The sequence below is a fragment of the Typopeltis vanoorti genome, chromosome 9, assembly GCF_054136105.1.
Source record: "Typopeltis vanoorti isolate ZY-2024b chromosome 9, IOZ_Tvanoo_1.0, whole genome shotgun sequence".
In the NCBI taxonomy this organism is placed as follows: Eukaryota; Metazoa; Arthropoda; class Arachnida; order Uropygi; family Thelyphonidae; genus Typopeltis; species Typopeltis vanoorti.
Genome location: NC_143557.1, coordinates 87,728,515 through 87,750,515, shown reverse-complemented (window position 1 = coordinate 87,750,515; position 22,001 = coordinate 87,728,515). Strand labels below are relative to the sequence as shown.

The 22,001-nt window shown below is 35.9% G+C and overlaps 1 protein-coding gene across 3 annotated transcripts in view; it reads right to left on the bottom strand.

Annotated features, from left to right (window-relative positions):
• Positions 1–22,001, bottom strand: part of LOC150103228 (uncharacterized) — a 196,078-nt gene that overhangs the window by 25,065 nt on the left and 149,012 nt on the right. For all 3 annotated transcript variants that reach the window (XM_090397353.1, XM_090397355.1, XM_090397354.1), the window contains one exon: positions 15,177–15,379. In XM_090397353.1, coding sequence (XP_090253479.1) covers positions 15,177–15,379 — 203 coding nt within the window. The remainder of the gene's footprint in view (positions 1–15,176; positions 15,380–22,001) is intronic.

Sequence of the window (22,001 nt, the reverse complement as noted above, 5' to 3'; positions counted from 1 at the left end):
TAAAAAAAAAAAAACTACCTAAGAAGTACAATGTCAGAAGAAATGTTAAACAGTATGGCGCTATTGTCCGATTATTATAAAGAAAAATTTATTGCAATGTTTTGAAATAAAATATTAAATCACATATTATGTGTGTTTAATTTTTTGTTATAATGCAGCCCTAATTCTCTTTATAGCATATACATATACACACACTTTTTTTAGAGACCCTATAAATTTTACCACCAAGGGTCTCCAGCTAGCTTAAACAATCCCTGACAATATAGTATTTGACCAGGTTTAGTGCTGTCATACATAGGTTTAGTGCAATCATAGTAGCTATGATTGCACTAAACTATGACAGCACTATATGTACATGGGTACATATCAGGAAATGGATGATAAAATATAACTTTTTCAAAAGTTAATATTATCTTAATACTTCATATGGATGTTTGCGATTGCCTGTGAAAATACTAGTGGTGGTGGTGGCAGGTGGCGTTAGTGTAGATGATGATTGTAGTTGGTGAATTGAGTGGTGGACACAGTTGTAGAGCAGGTGCCCTCCCTCGATGAGTCTTTGGACTCCCTGGAGGTGTCAAGTAGTAGTAGTAGTAATAATAATAATAGCAACTCAATAAAAATAAGCACATTTCTGAAATTACTTTAAATCTATAAAGATGCCTGTTTCTTCTTTCACGAATCTAGGTCAGGTGGCCTATTTTGGTCTCATCACAGCATTTCATCAGTCTGCTTATGTTTCTTCAACCGTTTTGTTTGTAGTTCATCATGTTATTTGTTCTAGGTTCTTTTTCCATTTGGTTATATTTCTATTGTTTCCATTATTGTTGTTTGGTTTAATTCATTCAGTTATATCCCCATAAATATGCCTGCATTTGTTGAAATATCTTTTATAATTTGCCTTTAGATAATTTTGTCTTCAAGTGATATGATTTCTTAGTATGTTATATGAAGCATTAAATGAATTTTTTTTTTTTAGACTTGATATGTTAAAAAAGATTATGTAAATAAACTGTCCGTAATGTAAGGTAATTTTTGTTTTATATTATTACCATATGAAATAGCTTTAGTTTTGTTTTTAGTAATAAACCAAGAAAGTATTTTGTAATGTCAGAACAGTTGACAGAGAAAATTCCTAAAGTTTCAAAAATCAGCATCATGTTCTTGCTTATGACTTCAATGAAACCCGATATCAAAACCTAAATAATAGCTAAATTTGCTAGAAATATTGATCCTGTCGTGTAGCCTCAGTATCGAATATGGCTAAATGATACACAAGTGCAATATTCAGAAATGGAATATAACTTGGAGATACAAAAAGGGATGCAAGTTTCCATAGCTGATGAGGAAACAAGATGTTAAAAACTATAAGAAAGGAAACCTCCATGTAATGGAAACTGCATTTGTTTAAAAACTGGTTTGAAATAAAAAGAGAAAGGCTTCTAGTTGCTTACTGATGAGTATATAAGAGTTTACATGACTTGTTATACTTAAAATCTGAATAAACAAATCAAATGAATATTTTTTTCATTAATTGCTAGCAAAAACCATGTAAAAAATGTAAAATACTTTAATAAAATGATTAGTTTCACACAGCCTTATTGTGTACTTCTTCAGGCAGAAACAAAATACAAATATACAGGAGTATTTTAGAACGGGATTTCTGAATTATAAATTATTTTTTTTTAATTCATTGAACATGCGACAAATGTCGAATGTAGAAATGAGATATCATATGCATATTCATTGTTACAAGTTAACATACTTGTATAAGTCTATTTCATTAATGTGTAGATCCTTTATGTATGCTGCCCTGAGTTGATTTAAGATAAGGCCTTAGTTTTTATTACACTGAGTCAGACATCGTTTCATCTTGCTTGCTTCCTTAAATTAAAGTACATAATTATTGAATTCTATGTATGGCATTTTTGTTAAGTTGAGATTGACTTGATAGTTTTTCATTGGTAGTGTAAAAAGCTAGTCCAGATGATTATGCTTGCTTTTTTTTGTCAACTGTTCAAATTGCTCCAAACATTTAGGATATCTTTATCTTTCCCTTTACCTCTATATCTGAGTCTCTGTAGCTCTTGGTTTCAACAATGCCCTTCGGATGGAAATGCCTGGGTTCAAATACTGTCTAGGATATAAACCTTTATCAGGGATTTTCAAAAAGGTGAGTTAGCTGGTCTCATACAGAGGTAACAAGGTTTTTTCCTCCTGGAAAATCTCCCCCTCCCCATCCCTCATAGAAATAAACCAGTCAGGAGAATGCAGATAATTTATGTACAAAATATACTATAGACACATTGCTAACCACTCTATTTGGGAATAACAGTTTAGGAAATCCAAGGATGACTTGGACAGTCATATTTATGAGCCTGTAGAGCACCACTGAAGATCCCCCCCCCCCCCCCATACCTGAACATTTCTGGTCAAATATCTACTTCGGCTGTCTTGACACATTTTGGATGGTCTTTTCTACCTCAAGTATTGATATGTATTCCTGATTGCATTCCATCTGAATATTTTCTACCAGTGTTCTCTCATTCCTTGTTTCATTTAGCAAACTTTCAAATTAATTACTCTTGACATTCAGAATATCTTAATCTTCAGTTTTTATATCACCTGTATCATCTGATTTCTTTCTCAGTATTCTTTCCTCTATTTTGAAACTTTAATATCCTCCAGAATATTCTGCCACTTTCGTGATATGACGTCAGCATTCTTAACAGTCTTTCCTCAACTTTTGTTTAGCTACTGTTACAACTACATAACATAGCTCTCAAATTTTTTCCTGTATTTCTTTCTCTATCGCTCTCTCTCAGGGAAAATACAGACTTACTTAATAGGAACTTTTGATATCTTCTTTCTGGGACCATCTACATTGATAAATAGTGAAGCTGCATCAAACAATTCATCTCTATTTTGAATAATGAAAAACATTTAGCCAGAGAGAAGATGGATTGGTTGGCTGGCTTGTGGTTTATTGGTGTAAGGATGGCAAACGTAATACTGTGCCATTACAAAGGCTACAGCAGCACAACAAGGCAACAAAAAAAAAGTTAAATAATTTGTACAAGAAAAATAAATTAAATTGAGTAATGCTGTATCTACATATAAACTGCATGCATAAATTAATTATTTGTAAAAAAAAAATGAAAACTTCATGCACTTTGTCCAAGTGTGATAAGATTTGCATGAGTGTATACGGCTCAGTCAGATTAGTAAAAACTGCATTCCTCTCTCAAGTGAAGCTGCTACTCCTCCAAAACATATGGTAAAATGAGTGTTACATTGTTCACACATAGGTGGAGCATCAACCCTCAACATAAGAATGTCTAAGATGACTGACCTGTACAGAACCTAGCAAGCAAAAGAAACTTAGTTTCTTTTAACTGGTAATTAATTTACGGAATTAACAACGCAAATGAAGTATATTAATTAAAGATAACTTTAATGAATCACTTCTATATTTCGGCAATGTCACATTGCCATCTTCAGGAACATAAAGATATGGTATGTGCACTAAGGAACTAACAAAGCAAATGAGGAAGAAAGTAATGAACTAATTTTGTTCCTAAAGTCCTAATGGTGCCCTCTTGCGGGCTAATCTGGTAGTCTTGGCAGTTGGGCTGAAGTTCTCATAATGAAAGTCTCCCAAATTTGGGGCAGTTTCATGCACCCAAATTTGTTGAGGTTAGAAATGTTTTTTAGAGCTGCTGAAGATTCTTTGAATAATCTTTCGTATTTATACTTGCTGCGATGGATTATTTTTGTTTTCTTCCAACGAATTTTATGGTGGGTATCTAAGGCATGGTCTGCCAACCCAGAGCGGCTGTACTGGTGAAACCGGATGTAGTCTTGGTGTTCTGAAATCCTGATATTTGTTGTTCTGCCTGTTTGGCCAAAGTAGGACAATTTGCAGCTGCAAGGGACCTGGTATACACCAGGTAGGTCTAGGGGAAGTGGTTGGTCTTTGGTAGAGCGGATAAGGGATGCCAACTTTTTATATGGTCTGTAACAGGAAGTAAGGTCATACTTTTTGAGGATATTGGTTATTTTTTCAGAGGTGCCCTGGATGTAGGGGATAGTGATAGACTTGGTGTAGTCTTTATCGTGGATGGGGGGAGGGGGGTTGTGGTTTACAGGTTTTAGTATTTTTTGGATTTTTTGGGGGTTATAGCCATTGGCTAAGAAAGTGTTGAGGATGTGGTTTAGTTCCATAGTCAGGGCCTTGTCATCTGAGCAGATTAATTTTGCCCTGTTATATAGTGTTTTTATCACCCCATATTGTTGTGAGGGGGGGGGGATTGTTGGTGAATGTATCTGCCAGTGTGGGTGGGTTTTCTGTAAACAGAGAAAACCAAAGATCCATCAAGTTGGCGGGTGATTAAAGTGTCTAGGAAGGGGAGGGTGTTGTTTTCCTCTTTTTCTAAGGTGAACTGGATTCTGGGATGTTGGTTGTTTAAGTGTGTTAGGAAGGAGTGGAGTGTGTCTGAGCCATGTGGCCAAATAGCAAACAAATCATCCGCATAACGAAGCCAAATAGTGGGTTTTTGTGGGGCGGAGTTTAAGGCTTTCTCTTCAAATGTCTCCATAAAGAAATTGGCCAAGGGTGGGGAAAGTGGTGAACCCATGGCTGTCCCCTCTATCTGTTTGTAGAACTTTCCTTGCCAAACGAAATAGCCTGAGTTCATTGTGAACTGAAATAGGGCTGAGATATCGGGAGGAAACTTGGCTTGGATGAGCTCAAGGGTTTCTTTGAGTGGGACATTAGTGAATAGGGAGGAGACGTCAAAACTGACCATTATGTCAGTGTGTTGGAGTGTGAGGTTTTCTATACTGGCTTTAAAGTGGGCCGAGTTTTTTATGTGTGATGGTGTGTTGCCAGTGTAGTGTGTGAGCGTTTTAGCTAAATGTTTGGCTAATTTATATGTGGGGGAATCAATGCCATCCACTATGGGACGCAATGGCACATTTTGTTTATGTATTTTTGGGAGTCCATATAATCGGGGGGGGTCTAGAGTTATAAGGTTTAAGTTTGTTGGTGACTTCCACAGGCCAAGAAGTGACTTTCTTAAGGAGTCTGTGGATAGTTCTAATCTGAGAGCTGGTCGGATTATATTCAATGGGGAGGTAAGTAGTACGGTCTCGTATTAAAGAATTTAGCTTACCTTTGTAGTCTTTCTGATTGAGTACCACAGTGGCGCTTCCCTTATCAGCTTTGGTGATTACTATTTTTTTGTTGTTTTTTAATTCTTGTAGGACTGTATATTCGTTTTTGGATAAGTTGGATTTTGGAGGTTTGGCTTTAGTGACAACACCGACTACATCCAGTCTCACGTTGTTGGCGATATGGTTAGGCAGGTTGCGAATTCCACGCTCTATTTGTATCATGATTTCTTCAGCAGGTATCCCTTTTGGAGCTAGGGTGAAATTGTGACCACGTGATAGTGCGGTGAGTGCTTCAGGCTTTAAAACTGCCGACGAGAGGTTGACTACTGTGTTAAGTGGTGGCTGTGTTGCAGAAGTAGAAGTCTTTGTCAGGTTTTCGTATTTTTTCACGTGCCGACTACGTATTTTTTCGAATTCCTTTCTTGCGATGTGCATGAGATGTCATGAAGTATAGACCATAGATCAAGGCCAAGTGTGTTAGAAAGCTCTTCCTCTAGCGCCCGTAAGGTTTTGTTTTCGTCGGCAAGGAGAACGCGCGTCGCGGTAATTTGCTATTTGGCCACATGGCTCAGACACACTCCACTCCTTCCTAACACACTTAAACAACCAACATCCCAGAATCCAGTTCACCTTAGAAAAAGAGGAAAACAACACCCTCCCCTTCCTAGACACTTTAATCACCCGCCAACTTGATGGATCTTTGGTTTTCTCTGTTTACAGAAAACCCACCCACACTGGCAGATACATTCACCAACAATCCCCCCCCCCCCCCTCACAACAATATGGGGTGATAAAAACACTATATAACAGGGCAAAATTAATCTGCTCAGATGACAAGGCCCTGACTATGGAACTAAACCACATCCTCAACACTTTCTTAGCCAATGGCTATAACCCCCAAAAAATCCAAAAAATACTAAAACCTGTAAACCACAACCCCCCTCCCCCCATCCACGATAAAGACTACACCAAGTCTATCACTATCCCCTACATCCAGGGCACCTCTGAAAAAATAACCAATATCCTCAAAAAGTATGACCTTACTTCCTGTTACAGACCATATAAAAAGTTGGCATCCCTTATCCGCTCTACCAAAGACCAACCACTTCCCCTAGACCTACCTGGTGTATACCAGGTCCCTTGCAGCTGCAAATTGTCCTACTTTGGCCAAACAGGCAGAACAACAAATATCAGGATTTCAGAACACCAAGACTACATCCGGTTTCACCAGTACAGCCGCTCTGGGTTGGCAGACCATGCCTTAGATACCCACCATAAAATTCGTTGGAAGAAAACAAAAATAATCCATCGTAGCAAGTATAAATACGAAAGATTATTCAAAGAATCTTCAGCAGCTCTAAAAAACATTCCTAACCTCAACAAATTTGGGTGCATGAAACTGCCCCAAATTTGGGAGACTTTCATTATGAGAACTTCAGCCCAACTGCCAAGACTACCAGATTAGCCCGCAAGAGGGCACCATTAGGACTTTAGGAACAAAATTAGTTCATTACTTTCTTCCTCATTTGCTTTGTTAGTTCCTTAGTGCACATACCATATCTTTATGTTCCTGAAGATGGCAATGTGACATTGCCGAAATATAGAAGTGATTCATTAAAGTTATCTTTAATTAATATACTTCATTTGCGTTGTTAATTCCGTAAATTAATTACCAGTTATGTCTAACCAACGTATAAGTCTTACTACTAGAATTAGTTTCTTTTGTTTCTACATACACTGCACCATCAATTTCAGGCTTAATCTCATGCAGTTTGTTAGTGCTTCTATCAGGATTAACTGCTACTGATTACTGTATTTGCAGTGTATAAGACACACTTTTTCCCTCTGAAAATAGGTCAGAAAAACAGGGTGAGTCTTATATGCTGATACCCAGTTTTTTTTACTTTCATTTCTGGAAATTTTCTCTGTTCCGAGTTACACGATTTCTTTCTTGCAGTGTGTGTGTGTGTGTGTGAGAGCTTTCCAGTTACGTAGAGTTTAGTGGATCAAAAGCTGGATGGATGGAGGAGGAATGAAGTTATGGATAGATAAAATTTGGTCTAGGCACACTGTTGAAGAAGCCTGCCCTGCTAGTATGGGATTAGTTTCATTCTCATGGAACAGAAGATGTTAAAAATAAACTCAAGGAATTGGAAACTCAGTTAGCTGTAATCCTAGGAGGTCTAACTAGTCAGCTTCAACCTTTAGATGTCTGTATTAATAAATCATTTAAGGGATTTATGAAGGAGAAGTGGAACAGCTAGATGCAGTCTTCAGATTTTGAGGTTATGCCATCAGGAAGAAGGAAGAGGCCTAGCATTTCACAAGTTTGTGAGCGGGTCAAAGCTTCATGGGATGCTGTGAAAACTGAGACAGTGGTTAAATCATTTAAGAAGTGTGGCATTAGTAATGCACTGGATGGTACAGAGGAAAATTTGTTGTATGAGGACTCAGATTCTGATTTATAAGAGGTTTCAAGTGTCTCTTCATTTAGCTCTGGAGATGAATTTCTGGGTTTTGACGAAGAAGATTAAAAGATGGGTACACTTTCCTTGTTAGATTAGGTATTTGTTGAAAGTAGACCTACTTATTACTTTATATTTGAAATAGTCTAAATTCATTATAATATTCAGTGATAAAGTTTTTTTCCTAAAAAATGTGTACAAAAAAAGGGGGTGCATCTTATACGCTGGCAAATACGGTAATTAACTTTACTCTTATAAAGTGTTCAGCCTTAGCAACACCACTGATGTCTTACATGTATACAGGACTGACAAAACAGTACATGAATGAAGCATGAGCTGACCTCGCTCATTGTCTTTGATTCCAATGTGATTGGGTATTCAGCACAATCTTCTTTCACTATTAAGCCTAGTTGCTTGTAGCACTACTGTTAAAGACCAATCCTGTCATCTCCTGAGTCTTATTCTATTTCTCTTTTCCCTTATATATTAAAAAAAAAAAAATCTACATAATTTTTTCTTTCTTCTTTAGATTTTTGGATCCCATTGTTTATTGGCTTTATTTTACAATTTTCTGTGATTTGTGAATTCCTGATTTTGTTTAATATTGTTACACCTTCAATTTGTTTTTTAAATCAGCACAATGAAACATAAAGGGTCCTCATTTGATACAATTATTTTAGAACACAGGCCAGCTTTCATGGGTGCACTTAAGGTCATGTGTTGCAAAGGAGCCCCATGCTTGGTAAAGAACATAAATATAAAAAATTGGGAGGTTTGTGGTGGCAATTGTAGTTGCTGGAATTGGATTAACACAATAATGAAGATATAAGAGCTCTCAGGCTGGCAATGACATCATTAAGTATTTGTATAGATAATCACTTGTACCACCGCGCGGTTAGCCTAGTGGCTTTGCGCTTCGCAACCATATGCCTGGGGAAGGAGTGTCCCAGGTTCGATTCCCGTTGTAGACGTGAGGAATTTGAGGATCTTCCTCAGGCATAGCCAAGTTAGCCGGTCAGTAGGGTTTTTTCCGCCAGTTTATCTGGCGTTTTTCATCCTGCAAACAGGCAAACCGGCCCCGTGAACATACGCCTCTACAGTCAAAAAATATATCCCCCCCAGCGTCAGACCAGGCGACGGGTCGGTTGGGAGTAGTACTAACATGAAGTCGCATCTAAGTAACACGCGGACCCTGCATGGGAAGCGGGAATAACGCGTAGAAGAAGATAGATAATCACTTGTCATTACTTCGATTATATCAATTAAAAATGAAATAGCTAAAATTTTAAATTTTGAGGATGTAACTATTAAAAACAAGTACAACTAAGTAAAATTGTTTAACTGTTTACAAAGTTGTAACAGGTAAAAGATTTAATAAATGTAGTTTTGTATCTATCTACTGTACGCTCACGGATGCGAGATCCTTTGACACTTCTGTGCACATCAAAAGAAGGAGAATCCATTCTGATATTAGGGTAATCAATTCGTCTTGTGGGATGAGTTGTTTATTATTACACATTGAAAAATTAACTTTTCTTTTATGAACATTGTAGTTTTTAAAGTGGTAACTATTTTGCTTGTATAACAGTTGGAAAATTTTACGTATAAAGCACCTGATTTCGTGTGTTGGTGACCAATTCGTACATCCTTTATTTCTTTGTCCCTTTCAGCATGAATTGATTATTCTTGGCACAAAGCCAAGGTCAGCTCTATGAAGTGTGGGTGTACATTATCTATCTATCTATATATATATATATTTTTTTTTTGGGCAAGAAATTTGAGGCAAAATATGAAGTCGATCCTGGCAGAACATCATTGAGCACTGGATGTGGGTTATACACAGGAGAGAGAACCTATAAATAAAAAATAAAACTTCACAAATCTGTATAAATCACAGCTCAATATGACTGGAGATCATGTAGATAGGAAGAACAGCACAACTAATGGAGGTGCAGATTTTGAACCATTAGAACAGCCAGTAAGAAATCAGAGTACTCACTTCTGTGTGTGTGCATGCACTGGTTGCATGAATAAAGCAGATCCAAGATTGTTTCTGACGCTGATCAATGTGCATTGGCCTGAGCAAGTTTAAAAGCAGTGGATTTGATGTAAGGTATCCCCAAAATATATTGCATGTGCTATCTTAATATTTTTTGGCTACTTGGCTTCCAAGGTTTCACCATAGTTTTGGATATTGTGGAAAGATAATGTTTTGAGAATTTAATTTTGCAAGATGTTATTACAGACTTCTAATCACACTAAAGAAAACTAAAAATCACACTAAACAGACTTCTATCACAGACTATTAATTTGTAGAACTGCAGCATAAACTAGGTTGATGTCATTAAAAGATGGAAATGTGATGGTGCAAGAAAACCCCGAGAAATAGCCAAGTAGGCCATATAAATTGAGATGAGTTACTCCACATGTTAAGTGTGACAGCAGCAGTGTCAATAGTGTGGAGAGGTTTCTAGTTTGGAATGAAATCACGTGCTGAAGGGATGACAAAATAAGCAGATGTTAGATTGATATTCTGAACCATTTGTGTTGTCAGTGGTGTGGGAGTTTTAAACAGACAACTTAAATGATTAATAATATAATAATGCACCAGGCCATACTGTAAGGGCTGGTGACATTTTTTGATGATAAGGCAGTGCAAAGTTACTGTTTTGTTTTTCATGACTCCTATTCACAAAAGAGTAAACCTGTAGCATGCTGGTATTGTAGGTGAGTTATAGATTTTTTTTTTTAAATTAATTTTATATATATTTTCTGTATGTTTTAAGTGTTTTTACATCGTCTGGAAATCCTGCTTGAGAGACCAAACAAAGAATTTTTTTCAAACCATTTCAGCATTCTAATAAATGGGACCAAGTGGTCTCACACTTGGGAAAAAATTAATCTCCTACCTAAAGACAAACATCCATGCATATGGGAATACAAACCCTGCTGAAGAGCAGACATGCTAATCAGTTGGTCAATTTCACATCAACTAACTATTCTGGTGAAGGAATGATCAAAATGTGTCTATTAATATTTAATGGAAATGTCTGCCCAGGAGAGTGGTAACTGTAATCACAATCAAGTCTGCAGAATTTTTGCAAGAGAATCTTCAATATATTTAAAATTATATGTAGTAAATTTGGGATGCTTCAGGGTCAAAGCTGTATAACTGAGAGGAGACCTCCACATAGCCTTTAAAGGAATGTGGAGAACCGACCAGGGCTTCTGACCTAATGTCCAATCCTCACCTTCTCGTGGTGCACCCTGTTGGGTATCTACCTGGATAATGAACAAACGAGGATGGGCTAGTAATTTGGGATTTAGCCGACCAAATTGTATTCTTATTGGCTTAAACCAGTGATGGCAAACCTATGACACGGGTGTCAGCACTGACACACTTGAGGGTTTCAGGTGACACATCTTGGATGTTGAAAAATATTGGTATTCTGTTGAAAAAACTAATTTCAATAATTTCAGTTTATTAAATTAATTGTATAATATGAATTCATAGATTGTATATCAATGTCCTATTAAATAAATAGCCTAATATGATATGTATAAGTCACCATCTATTAAGCAGTTAAATTTATAAGGCATGCATGCAAGTGGCACATCAACAACGTCAATATTTAAAAAAAAAAAATAAGATGCTTGACACACCTGGGTAAAAATGTTCGCAATCACTGGCTTAAACCAATATAGAAAATGATGGTACAACATGACAAAATTTCATGCCGGCTGGAGCGTCGCCCGGTTAATGCCCCCCGTTGTTTTCGCAAGGGAAACACGGCGAACAGTGAAAAGTCAGCTACTGGAACAAATCTGAAAACACACCCCAACTCAACATCAACAGAGTTAAAGATCGATACTATCAACATAAGAACCTGAATGGCAAAGAAATGGAGCTAGCTGAGAAATTAGATAAGTACCAGATCGACATAATAGGGGTGACTGAAACAAAAAAGACAAAAGCTGGTGAGATCTTTCTGAGCAATAAATACAAAATGTAATATTCAGGCAATGACAATCAAGGAAAAGAAGGAGTAGCCATAGTATTCGACACATAATACGAGGATAATCTTCTTGAATGACAGGCAGTCTCAAGTAGAGTAATGTTGGAAAATATGACAATGGGGAACTGGAGAATGAGGCTTATTTGTGCCTATGGTCCCACAGAAGGTTCTACTAAGGTAGAAGTGGAGGAATTTTTTGAGACTTTAGAAAAAAAAGCAACTGACACAACGAAAAAGGAAAAGTTGGTCCTTGTTGGGGATCTAAATAGCAGAGTAGGAAATGATTGTCAGACATACAAAAATATTTTGGTAAAATTTGGAGCAAAGCCAATAATAATGGCAAATACCTTTTGGATTTCTGCTCAGAACATGGACTGGTTATTACTAACACCATTTTCCAACATAAAAATGTGCACAAATTCACATGGAGAGAAGAGGCAAGGAATAAGAAAAGTCTCATTGACTATGTTATTGTTGATAGTGATATTTTCAACCTGGTGCAGGAGGACACCAGAGTGTACAGAGGATTTGAAATTGGAAGCGATCACTATTTAGTCTTGAGCAGGATAATCGAATTTTGTATTGAAAAGAATAACATATAAGAAAGTTTTAAAGCGAATAAAAGTTGAACAGCTCTCAGATGTGAACAGTAGACTAAAATACACAAAGATTATTGAAGAAAAAATGAAAAGAGTTTGAGAACAGGAACCAAACCTTGGAGATTCAGTGGCAAGCCTTGAAGAAAACCGTAATTGATTCAGCCAGAGAGGCATGTGGTGAGGTTGTCTGCAATGATAGAAAAATCAGAACTCCCTGGTGGACACAGGAAGTTAAATAGGCAGTGAAGGAAAAGAAGAAAGCATATCAAAAGTTCCTGGGAGTTCTCTAAGAGCGCAAAGTCAGCTTGTGCTCTTAGAGAATACAGAGACAAATGTAAGAAAGCTAAACACTGTGTAAAACTAGCTAAACAAAAGACATGGGAGGACTTTGGAAAGAACATAGAAAATAAATATCAAGAAGGTGATAAGATATTCTGGAGGTTGTTGAAGAACCTTAGAAATGGAGGAAAGAGTACTGTAAAAGGAGTTAGAGATGATAAAGGTTACATGAAAACAGGAGAAAAAGATATCCTTGAAGTATAGAGTAATTACTTTGAAAAATTGCTAAATGAAACAAGCAGTTATAGCACAGTGGTAAAAAACACTCAACAGGCATACAGTCAGGAATACATATTCATACTTGAAGTAGAAAAAGCCATCAAAGCTTGAAATGTGGAAAGGCAGCAGGAGTAGATGATATTCGACCAGAAATGCTGAAATATGGTGGTATAAAAGTCTTACAGTGGCTGCACTGCATAGTCCAGAAAGCATGGACAGAGGAACGAATTCCCGATGATTGGATTAGAGCTCTAATAGTCCCATATATAAAAAAAAGGAAATAAAACTGAATGTGAAAATTACAGAGGTATTTCCCTACTGAGTGTTCCTGGCAAGATCTATGCAAACATACTTGAGAAACGGTTGAGAAGAATTGTGGGAGAAAAGCTTGGTGAAGAACGAGCTGGATTCAGGCCAAATAGAGGCTGATCTTCACTTGACGACAAATAGTTGAAAAAGCATGGGAATATAACAAAGATCTATATTTAACTTTTGTCGATCTGGAAAAAGCATATGACAAGGTGCTAAGAGAGAAGCTATTCAATACGCTACAGTTATATGGTGTCAATGGAGCATTATATCAAGCAATGCTTAGTCTGTATTTGAGTTGAGTTGTAAGTCAGCAGTTAGAATTGAAGGAAGTACAGTAAGATGGTTTAATGTTAAATCTGGTGTGAGACAAGGATGTATATTATCCCCTCTGTTATTCATTATCTATATGGATCACATTATGAAGTGGTATTCAACATGATATCAGAATTGGAGATGTTAATGTCAGCTCTTTGCTTTATGCAGACGATGTTATACTTCTAAATAAATCCGCTACAAGTCTGCAAGATTCCCTGACTAAATTGAATAACTGTTGTAATAGATATGGTATGAAGGTTTTATGGTATTAATTTTATGGTTTTATGGTATTAATTTACCATAAATAGATATGGTATGAAGGTTTTATGGTTTTTATGGTTTTATGGTATTAATTTACCATCTTCACTAAAAATCGATTTTTAGTAAAGATGGTAAATTAAATATGGAAATTGACAACAGAATCAACAAAGCTGGTATGGTAGGAAGTCAATTGAATAAATTCATATGGAATAAGAGAGAAATTAGTCGGAACACTAAATTAGCTGTATACAAGACAGTTTTCAAAGCAGTTTTAACTTATGGATCTGAGAGCTGGGTTAGAAGTAAAAAACACTTGACCAAAGACTAGAGACCACAGATATGAGAGTCCTGAGAAAGATTAGGGATGTGAACAGATGATATCAATGGCAATATCATATTAAAAACGAGGATATTAGGAAAGAACTTGACATTGTCAGCATCCAGGAATGCATTAGCAGAGCTAATCTCAGGTGGTATTATGGTCACTTAAACAGAATAGTGAGGAAAGATTAGCCAAACAAGTGTTCTTTGCCAGGTTGGCAGCAAAATGACCCAGAGGAAGACCAAGATATAGGTGGATTGATACGGTACAATGTGCCTTAGACAACAACAGAAATATAAGATCTGATAATCATAATATTGGAGTCTTGACAAGTAACAGACTGATATGGAGGAAAATTGTAGATAGGAAGTTAGTAATGATGTAAATTTTTCATGTAGTACTATCATATCCTGTACACCCCTTGAGGGTACATGTCAGGAATTTGATGATGAACATTTTTACATGCTGAATAAACCTTTGATTTACTTAAATTAGTTCCATTCAAAAACTTTCTGGAGCTGAATCTGTAGCTGTATAAACTCAAAGAATTACACAATTCCATTTGACATTAGTTAAGGACTAAAAACAATGAAAAAATAACCATCACCATCAATATCCATATGATGCAAACTAATAGGATTAAACAGCAAAGAATAAAATATCTAAAAATGAAAGCAGCTAAACAACGAAAACAGATTTATGATATAACTGACAAAGCATTTCATAAGTTTATTTTATTTTATTTTTTAACGACAATCTCTCCTATGAAAGGCTGGAAACCTCTAGTATAATATGCTATATGGTTTCCAACCTTTCATGGAACATAAGTTAACTAAAGCATATACCCACTTTGTGAGCAAAAGTTAGAAAACTCAGGAATACTCACTAGAAACCAAACATTTCAGTCTCCAGTAGGCAATTTGATTTAGTAGAGAAGTCATACCAAATAATGAAAGTAATTCACCTAAATAATTTATATCACAGATCAATTATTCATCTACAAACTGACCAAATTAAAAAAACAAAACAAAAAAAAAAAAAAAAAAAAAACCAAACCTTAGATATTAACATACTTATAAATATGAAGTTTTAATCAAGCCATAAGAAATCATAGGAGAGATTGTCATTGTAAAAACACATAAATATAACATACCTATGAGGAATTTGTAAGTAGAGAAAGAAATTGCCACCTTCATAAGGGCTATCAATAGGACCAGTAATAGAAGCTTGCCAATGACTACATGATTTATCAAGTGGAATTGCTTCAATTCCTTCAGGTGGATCTGCATGCAATGACTTTAGTTCATTCCGCAACCTAATTGTTCTCCAAGAACTATCAACTGGTGGTGGTTGTGCCTAATAAAAATTATATTACAGAAATGTATTGCAACTGTAGGATAAATTTTTAAATTACAATTAAGCAAAAGGCTCTCAAAATAAATGTCTCTATACTGTCTCATATAAGAGAATGGCTACAAAGTCAGACAAGTGTGTAAAGGAGATTCCAGTCCCGACAGTACAGCCATAAATTTAAATTTAGACTAGCATCATTCACATAAGTCCTATCCAAAATTAAGAAATAAAAGGTAAAATTGAAACCCCTTATTTGAATATGAAAATATGTAAGCTAAATATTGGTACAATTTGACTGGTGATGAATGCAGCATCAATCTCCTCATACAAGTTATGAACTAAGTTTCACACGCTGACTGCAACTCATTTATGACAATGTCCCCAAGGCTATTCAGAATTACCTTTCTGTAGTGCCTACACATCCAAACAATTCGACCACCCAGGCCAGAATGAGTTATGTAGCACAGAATACGTGAGTCTTATAAAGGTGAGAAGCAGCAGTGGCACATAAGCAAATATCAGTTTGATGCTCTACAGCAATGGTCTCCAAAGTGTGGTAGGTACCCCAGGGGGTATGTGAGTTGATACGTGGGGGTATATCAAAAAAGTTTTATATTGATAGGAAAAAAAATTAATTAATTAAAGATAAAGAATATTACTTTCTTTCATCAATTAAACATATATCTAATATAGACAAAGACGTTATTAAGATCCTGTAAACTTAAATTTGCAAGTAGCGCACATTGGGCGACTTTGCACACATAATGTCCATGGCAAAGCTGTCATGTTTTTTAAAACCAGGGAGTAAATCTCTTACTTCTTATCATTGCCATTGTTTGTAGAGCATCCTAGTGTTGACAAGCCCAACAATGTTAAGTGTTAAGACGATAAGTGTTAATGATACTATGCTACTTAGCTGATATTTTTGAAAAAGTAAACATGCTTAATTTGTCTCTTCAAGGAAAAGGTAACATTTTAACAATGAATGAGAAAATAACTGCATTTCAAAAGAAAATGGAGCTGTGGAGAGAGAAATTTGAAAAGGGATGTTTAGAAATGTTTCAATCTTTATCTGATTTCGTTACAGAAAATAATGTAAATGTAAAACAAACAAAGTCTAATATCTGCACATTTAAAAAGTTTAGAGACATATTTTTGTAACTTATTCATAGATCTTCCTGGCAAAGAATTTCAATGGATTTTATACCCATTTGCAGAAAATGTAAAAATTGACTACCTTCTGATTATTTTTCAAGAGATTAATTGACATTAGATACAACATAACTTTGAAAAACTAATTTCAACAGAAATCTCTTCACAATTGGTGGATGGGACTGAAGTCCGAGTATAGCAATTTAGTAAACACAGCAAATGATGCACTCCTACCGTTTGGTTCTACTTATTTATGTGAGGTATCATTTTTTGCAATGACAGGTATTAAAACCAAATATCGAAATAAATTAAACTTGGAACCAGACCTTTGTATCGCGGTATCAGAAGCAATCAAACCAGAATTTCAAGAAATTATGAAAGAAATGCAAGGCCATTGTTCACATTAAATATTGTAATAAATATGTTTGTAAGCTGTTAATAATAAAAATAATGTGTAAAAATATCTAGCTTTTTTAATTATTATATGATGATACAAGGCATATTTCCTCTTTATAATACTTATTACAATAGATTTTTGCTCAATCAATTGGGGGTATGCGCTATATATTTTTTCTGTCTTGGGGGTACGCAATCAAAAAAGTTTGGAGACCACTGCTCTACAGCATCAGTGGCACTGGATGTGTTAAGGCCTTTGAAAAATGCTTTTGCTTAGCTAGTTATATATGAGATGCATAGTAGTTTCATGTGCAGCCAAATAATAATATATAAAGGGTTGAGAATTAGGTTTTCAACATATCATTGCTCTTCAGAAAAGGTCTGCAGAATTGTGTAAGTCAGCTGCTCAGTCTTGGCTTCATGAAGTTTTCCCAAAGTCTCTTTCTTAGAACTGAACTTCTAACATCTTTTATTTCTATAGGGGGTGGGCAAGGTTGTTTTAGCCTTAACTTTTTGGAGACTGAAGGGGCAGCCAATCAGCTGGCCCAAGACTATCACTAATTATACATGGTCTGGTGAAGAGAGACGACTGATAAGTGCTGCCATCTCGTGGACTCTAATCCTAACACTATATATTTATTATCAGAGATAGTGTGGGTTCTACAGTCAGTTTTCTTGAGTTCACTGGAGAAAAAACCCACTTGTTTGTGCCAGAGATCGACTAACTCGGGAACCAGTTGAAAAAAGCTTGGTAAAAGTTCCTCTAGCCGATGACTAGAATTGAACTTACAACACTTCCTCTCTCTTTGGACGATTTAGCACTGTGGAAGGTGCATGCCATATCCTCTGAGCTACACAAAATAATTAAGAGAATTTTAACTTTAAATGGATCTGAAAAAATGGGACGTGGATAGTATCAATAGCAAAATCATTAAAAAGGAATATATTAGAAAGAAACTTGACAATGTTAGAATTCAGGAATGTGTGAGCTAAGTTAATCTAATCTTCACTAATGGTATGGAACAGAATGGGAAAGGTTATTACCAAATTGATATATGATAGGATAGCAGGAAAAAGATCCAGAGGAAGACCAAGATCTAGATGGACTGCATAGTAGTGCCTTAGGAAACTGAAATATAGGATCTGACAATACTGGAGTCCTGACAATTAATAGAGTGATTTGGAGGATAATTGTCAACAAGAAGTCAGTAATAATAAGAAACTTTTCATGTAGTACCATTACAGTATCCTGTACCCCATGGAAGATAATCATTCTATTCCTGCTTTAAGATAATTTTAAGGGTCTTCCAATGTTTCAATCCTCTTCCTCTGTGATATACAGTGAGTCAGTATAATATGTACACCTCCCCTCCCAATTATCAATGGAATCTGCCATTGATGATTGTGTGTGTGTGTGTGTGTGTGTGGAGAAGGGAAACAGCACAAATTATCAGCAAACTGGCATAATGGAATACAAAATAGGTGTGCTGTAGTTGATAGCCGAGTATACAGAAAAAAGATGATGTCACCAAGTTCTATTTTCATCAGCAAAAAACAAGCGGCTAAGTTAGTACAGATTTAAAAGGGATATTACTTAGTCAAATGAATCCTAATGCCAGCTGCTCTGCTGTTAATAGCAAAGTGGCAGGGTATGGTAACAAGAAAATGAATCAAACAAATAATGACAAGTAGTAATTGAAATTTGGTGCATCTAGATACCAGTGAAGCAATTCTAAATACCTCAGCATATTCAGTTACATCAGTTATAGGTTAATCTATCATATAATTATATAAAGCCCTCATGCTGGAATGTTTCCAGCATGAGGGCTTTATATAATTATAAAGTAGCCAGTCTCATAAGGAAGTGGAGGGTTTTACCTCCCCGAAACTCAGGTTTTTAATCCCTCAAAACAAGCAAATCAGTCCCATGAACACACGCCTACAGACACTCCTGAAATAAGATTAACCAACCTATTCCATAGGATTTTGGTTTTGAATGCCTACAAGGTGAAGTGTGGTTCTACACATGAGCATAAATCAGGATCCGAAATAATTTGAGCTAAAAGACAGTAAAACTGAGTTCTTTAAAACTGATACCTGAGCAGCTAAAATCATAAAGAAATAATTGGTTACAGTGTATAAAAATAAAAACCTCATTAATCAACTCACTCTCATCAAAAGAAAATATATCTGCAGTAACTGTTTTCTCCTCAATTTCAGGAGTTGAGGATTAATTCAATGCATATGAAACATTTTCATTCATCATATGTATATGATCATTATCAGATTACACACAAAACACTGCAAAACCTAATAGCATATTGGTGCAGTGCATGTGTAGGCAAGAGAGTAAGAAAGGAAATTTTTGACATATTACTTGAACAGAGATAGAACAAATGAAAGAAGGAAGCAAAATTTGGATCAGTAAGTTTGAAGCTGGATAGTAAATGGATGTTGATAAGCAGAATACTCTCCATTAAAAAATGCCTACAGAAGAGACACAAGGCAGAAATATGTCTACGAGAGTGACTGGAATGAATTTGTGCTTGTGTGAGAGAGAGCAAGAGATTATCAATTAATAGGACTACTCTTCTCAATAATATCAAGCATTCTTAGAGAGTTTTAGGTGCATCAATGCAAGTAGTATTTCAACATTGGGCATATATGGGATTTTGTACAGTGTTAGTTGTACAGGTGAGAAGCAATGCCTTGCGTAGGAAAATACAGTTTTTGTAGGCCAAAGAAGCTAAGGCTGATGTGGGCTTGTACCAGGAAAGGCTAATGGAGAAAGTCATTATAAGAAGAGAAATCTGATTCTGATCGTGTTTGAGAGCCAGGTATTAACAAAAGAGGAGATGTGAGATTTTTTTTTTTTTTTTTGTAAGAAATAAGACAGGACTGTTTTGGTAGCACTGAAGTTCATAAGATTCTCCCTGTCCTAATGAATGATAGCAAGGATATTAGAGTTTAAAGAACTGGTTATGGAAGGACTGGAAGCTTCTAATGACTGCATTACAAAATTTGTCAAATGAAGCTAGAGGCATACTGTCATCAGTAAAATTATGGATAAGATTTGCAGTCAACGAGAAAAAGGTGAAAAGGTTATGAGGGTATGCTGAAAAGTTATGATAATCACCATGAGGAATAATGTAACTTACACATTCTACATATTCCCTACAAAGTGTTACACACTTGTTACAAAGCTGCTGCATCATTTGCACTTTGAGAAGTCTTTTCCCTTGTTGCACAAACCAGTCCTCAGCAGCAGATATGACTTCATCTGTGATACATTTTGTTCCTTTCCAGTGTTTCTTTAAATTTGGAAACAGGAAATAGTCAGTGGGGCCAGGTATGGCAAATAGGGTGGGTGAGACAGACACTGAAAGCCCAAGTTGTGTATTGTCTGTTGGGTTTCATGAGCAGTGTGAACAGGTGCATCGTCCTGCAAAACAACACACATCTGCTCAGTTTCCCACAGCGTTTTTCCTTCACAGCTGTTGTAACAATTTCACCTTTTTTGAGGTACTTGGTAAGGATTACACCATCCATATCCCAAAAGACAATGATGACAAGAACCTTCCCTGATGACTTTTGGGTTCAGAACTTCTTTGGCCATGGAGAACCTTTGTCTCCATTCCATTGACTGTTGTTTAGTCTGAGTCATAGCAATGAAGCTATGTTTCATCAACAGTCACAATACAATACAAGGTATAAAAAATTTGCACCTGATTTCTCAAAATAACCCAGAATTCCTTGAGATGAAAGCACGCATTCTCTCTTTTGGTCAGTACTGAAACATTTGGGGACCTACTTCGCTGAGAGCTTCTGCATGTCCAGATGTTGGTGGATAATGACTCTAACTTATTCACTGGATATCCCCAGAGTCTTTGCAATATTTTTGGCTGGTATTTGTTTATTATCAAGGATTATTGTTTATTATCATGCACTACATCAATGTTTTCAGGTGTGATCACTGTGAAGGGTCTTTCTAACCTGAGGGCATCTGTTGTCTCAAGATATCCAATTTTAAACTTGGCCATCCCATCTGGCAACTGCTGGATATGCAGGGGCATAGTTCTCTAAAGTCTCACATAAAGTTTGGTGAATCTCAGTTGCAAACTTTTCTTGCAGCATGAAAAACTTGATGATCTGCGCCTCTGTCTTAGAATTTCTTCAAAATCTCTGACATGTCATTTTATATATCCTAAAAGAAAAAAAAAAACATATTATTAGAATTTGATGAAACATGGTGGTTAAAGGGCTTTAAGATATGTTCTTTCTTGTGGTTATATTAGTTGCATTAATATCATTTTTGTTCTAGATGTTTATCATAACTTTACAGCAACTCTTCCCCCACCCATATGTTTAGAAACAAGAGTGGGTACAGGAGTAAAGTGGAGTATTCCTGTATTTGTAAGGAAATTTGAGGTGATAAAACCATCTAGTGGGCAACCAGGGAGGAAACTGAGACCCAATTACAAAAGGTAGAAGGCAGACAAACTTAGTATGCCTCTACTAGATCTAATCAAACACTCTGAAAATGTCAAGTGACTATATGAAATGAGTAGAAAAATGTATGCGTTGGCAAAACATGCTAGTTTAATGGTATTGATTACAACAGAATGATAAGAAAATATTTAAATTATTAGCTGATATTTCACTGGTATCATATCCAGCATCTTCAGAGCACAAGAACAGTGTCAAAATACACGAAACAACAATTTGGTATAACAGTGGGACTAGTTGAAAAAAAATTGTAATGGACAACACAAGACTTTTGTGTTGTTTTCTTAGACTATTCTATGAAATTTCACTTTGAATCATCTGAAAATTTCAATCTACATAAACAGAATCAGATCATCATCTTTTTTCTGGATAAGAGTATCCCGATATCTACAATTTATTGAAGAAATTTATAAATTGTAGAAATCTTCCATCAGCTGGCAGGGATGGAAAGTAGCTATAACTTGTAGATCAAGTTTTTGTAAGTAGTTGCAACTTACTGCACTATAAACAATAAAAAGCTACTGTAAACTAGTTAAGCCTCTGTTTAGAATCTGTAAAGTGGATTATCAAA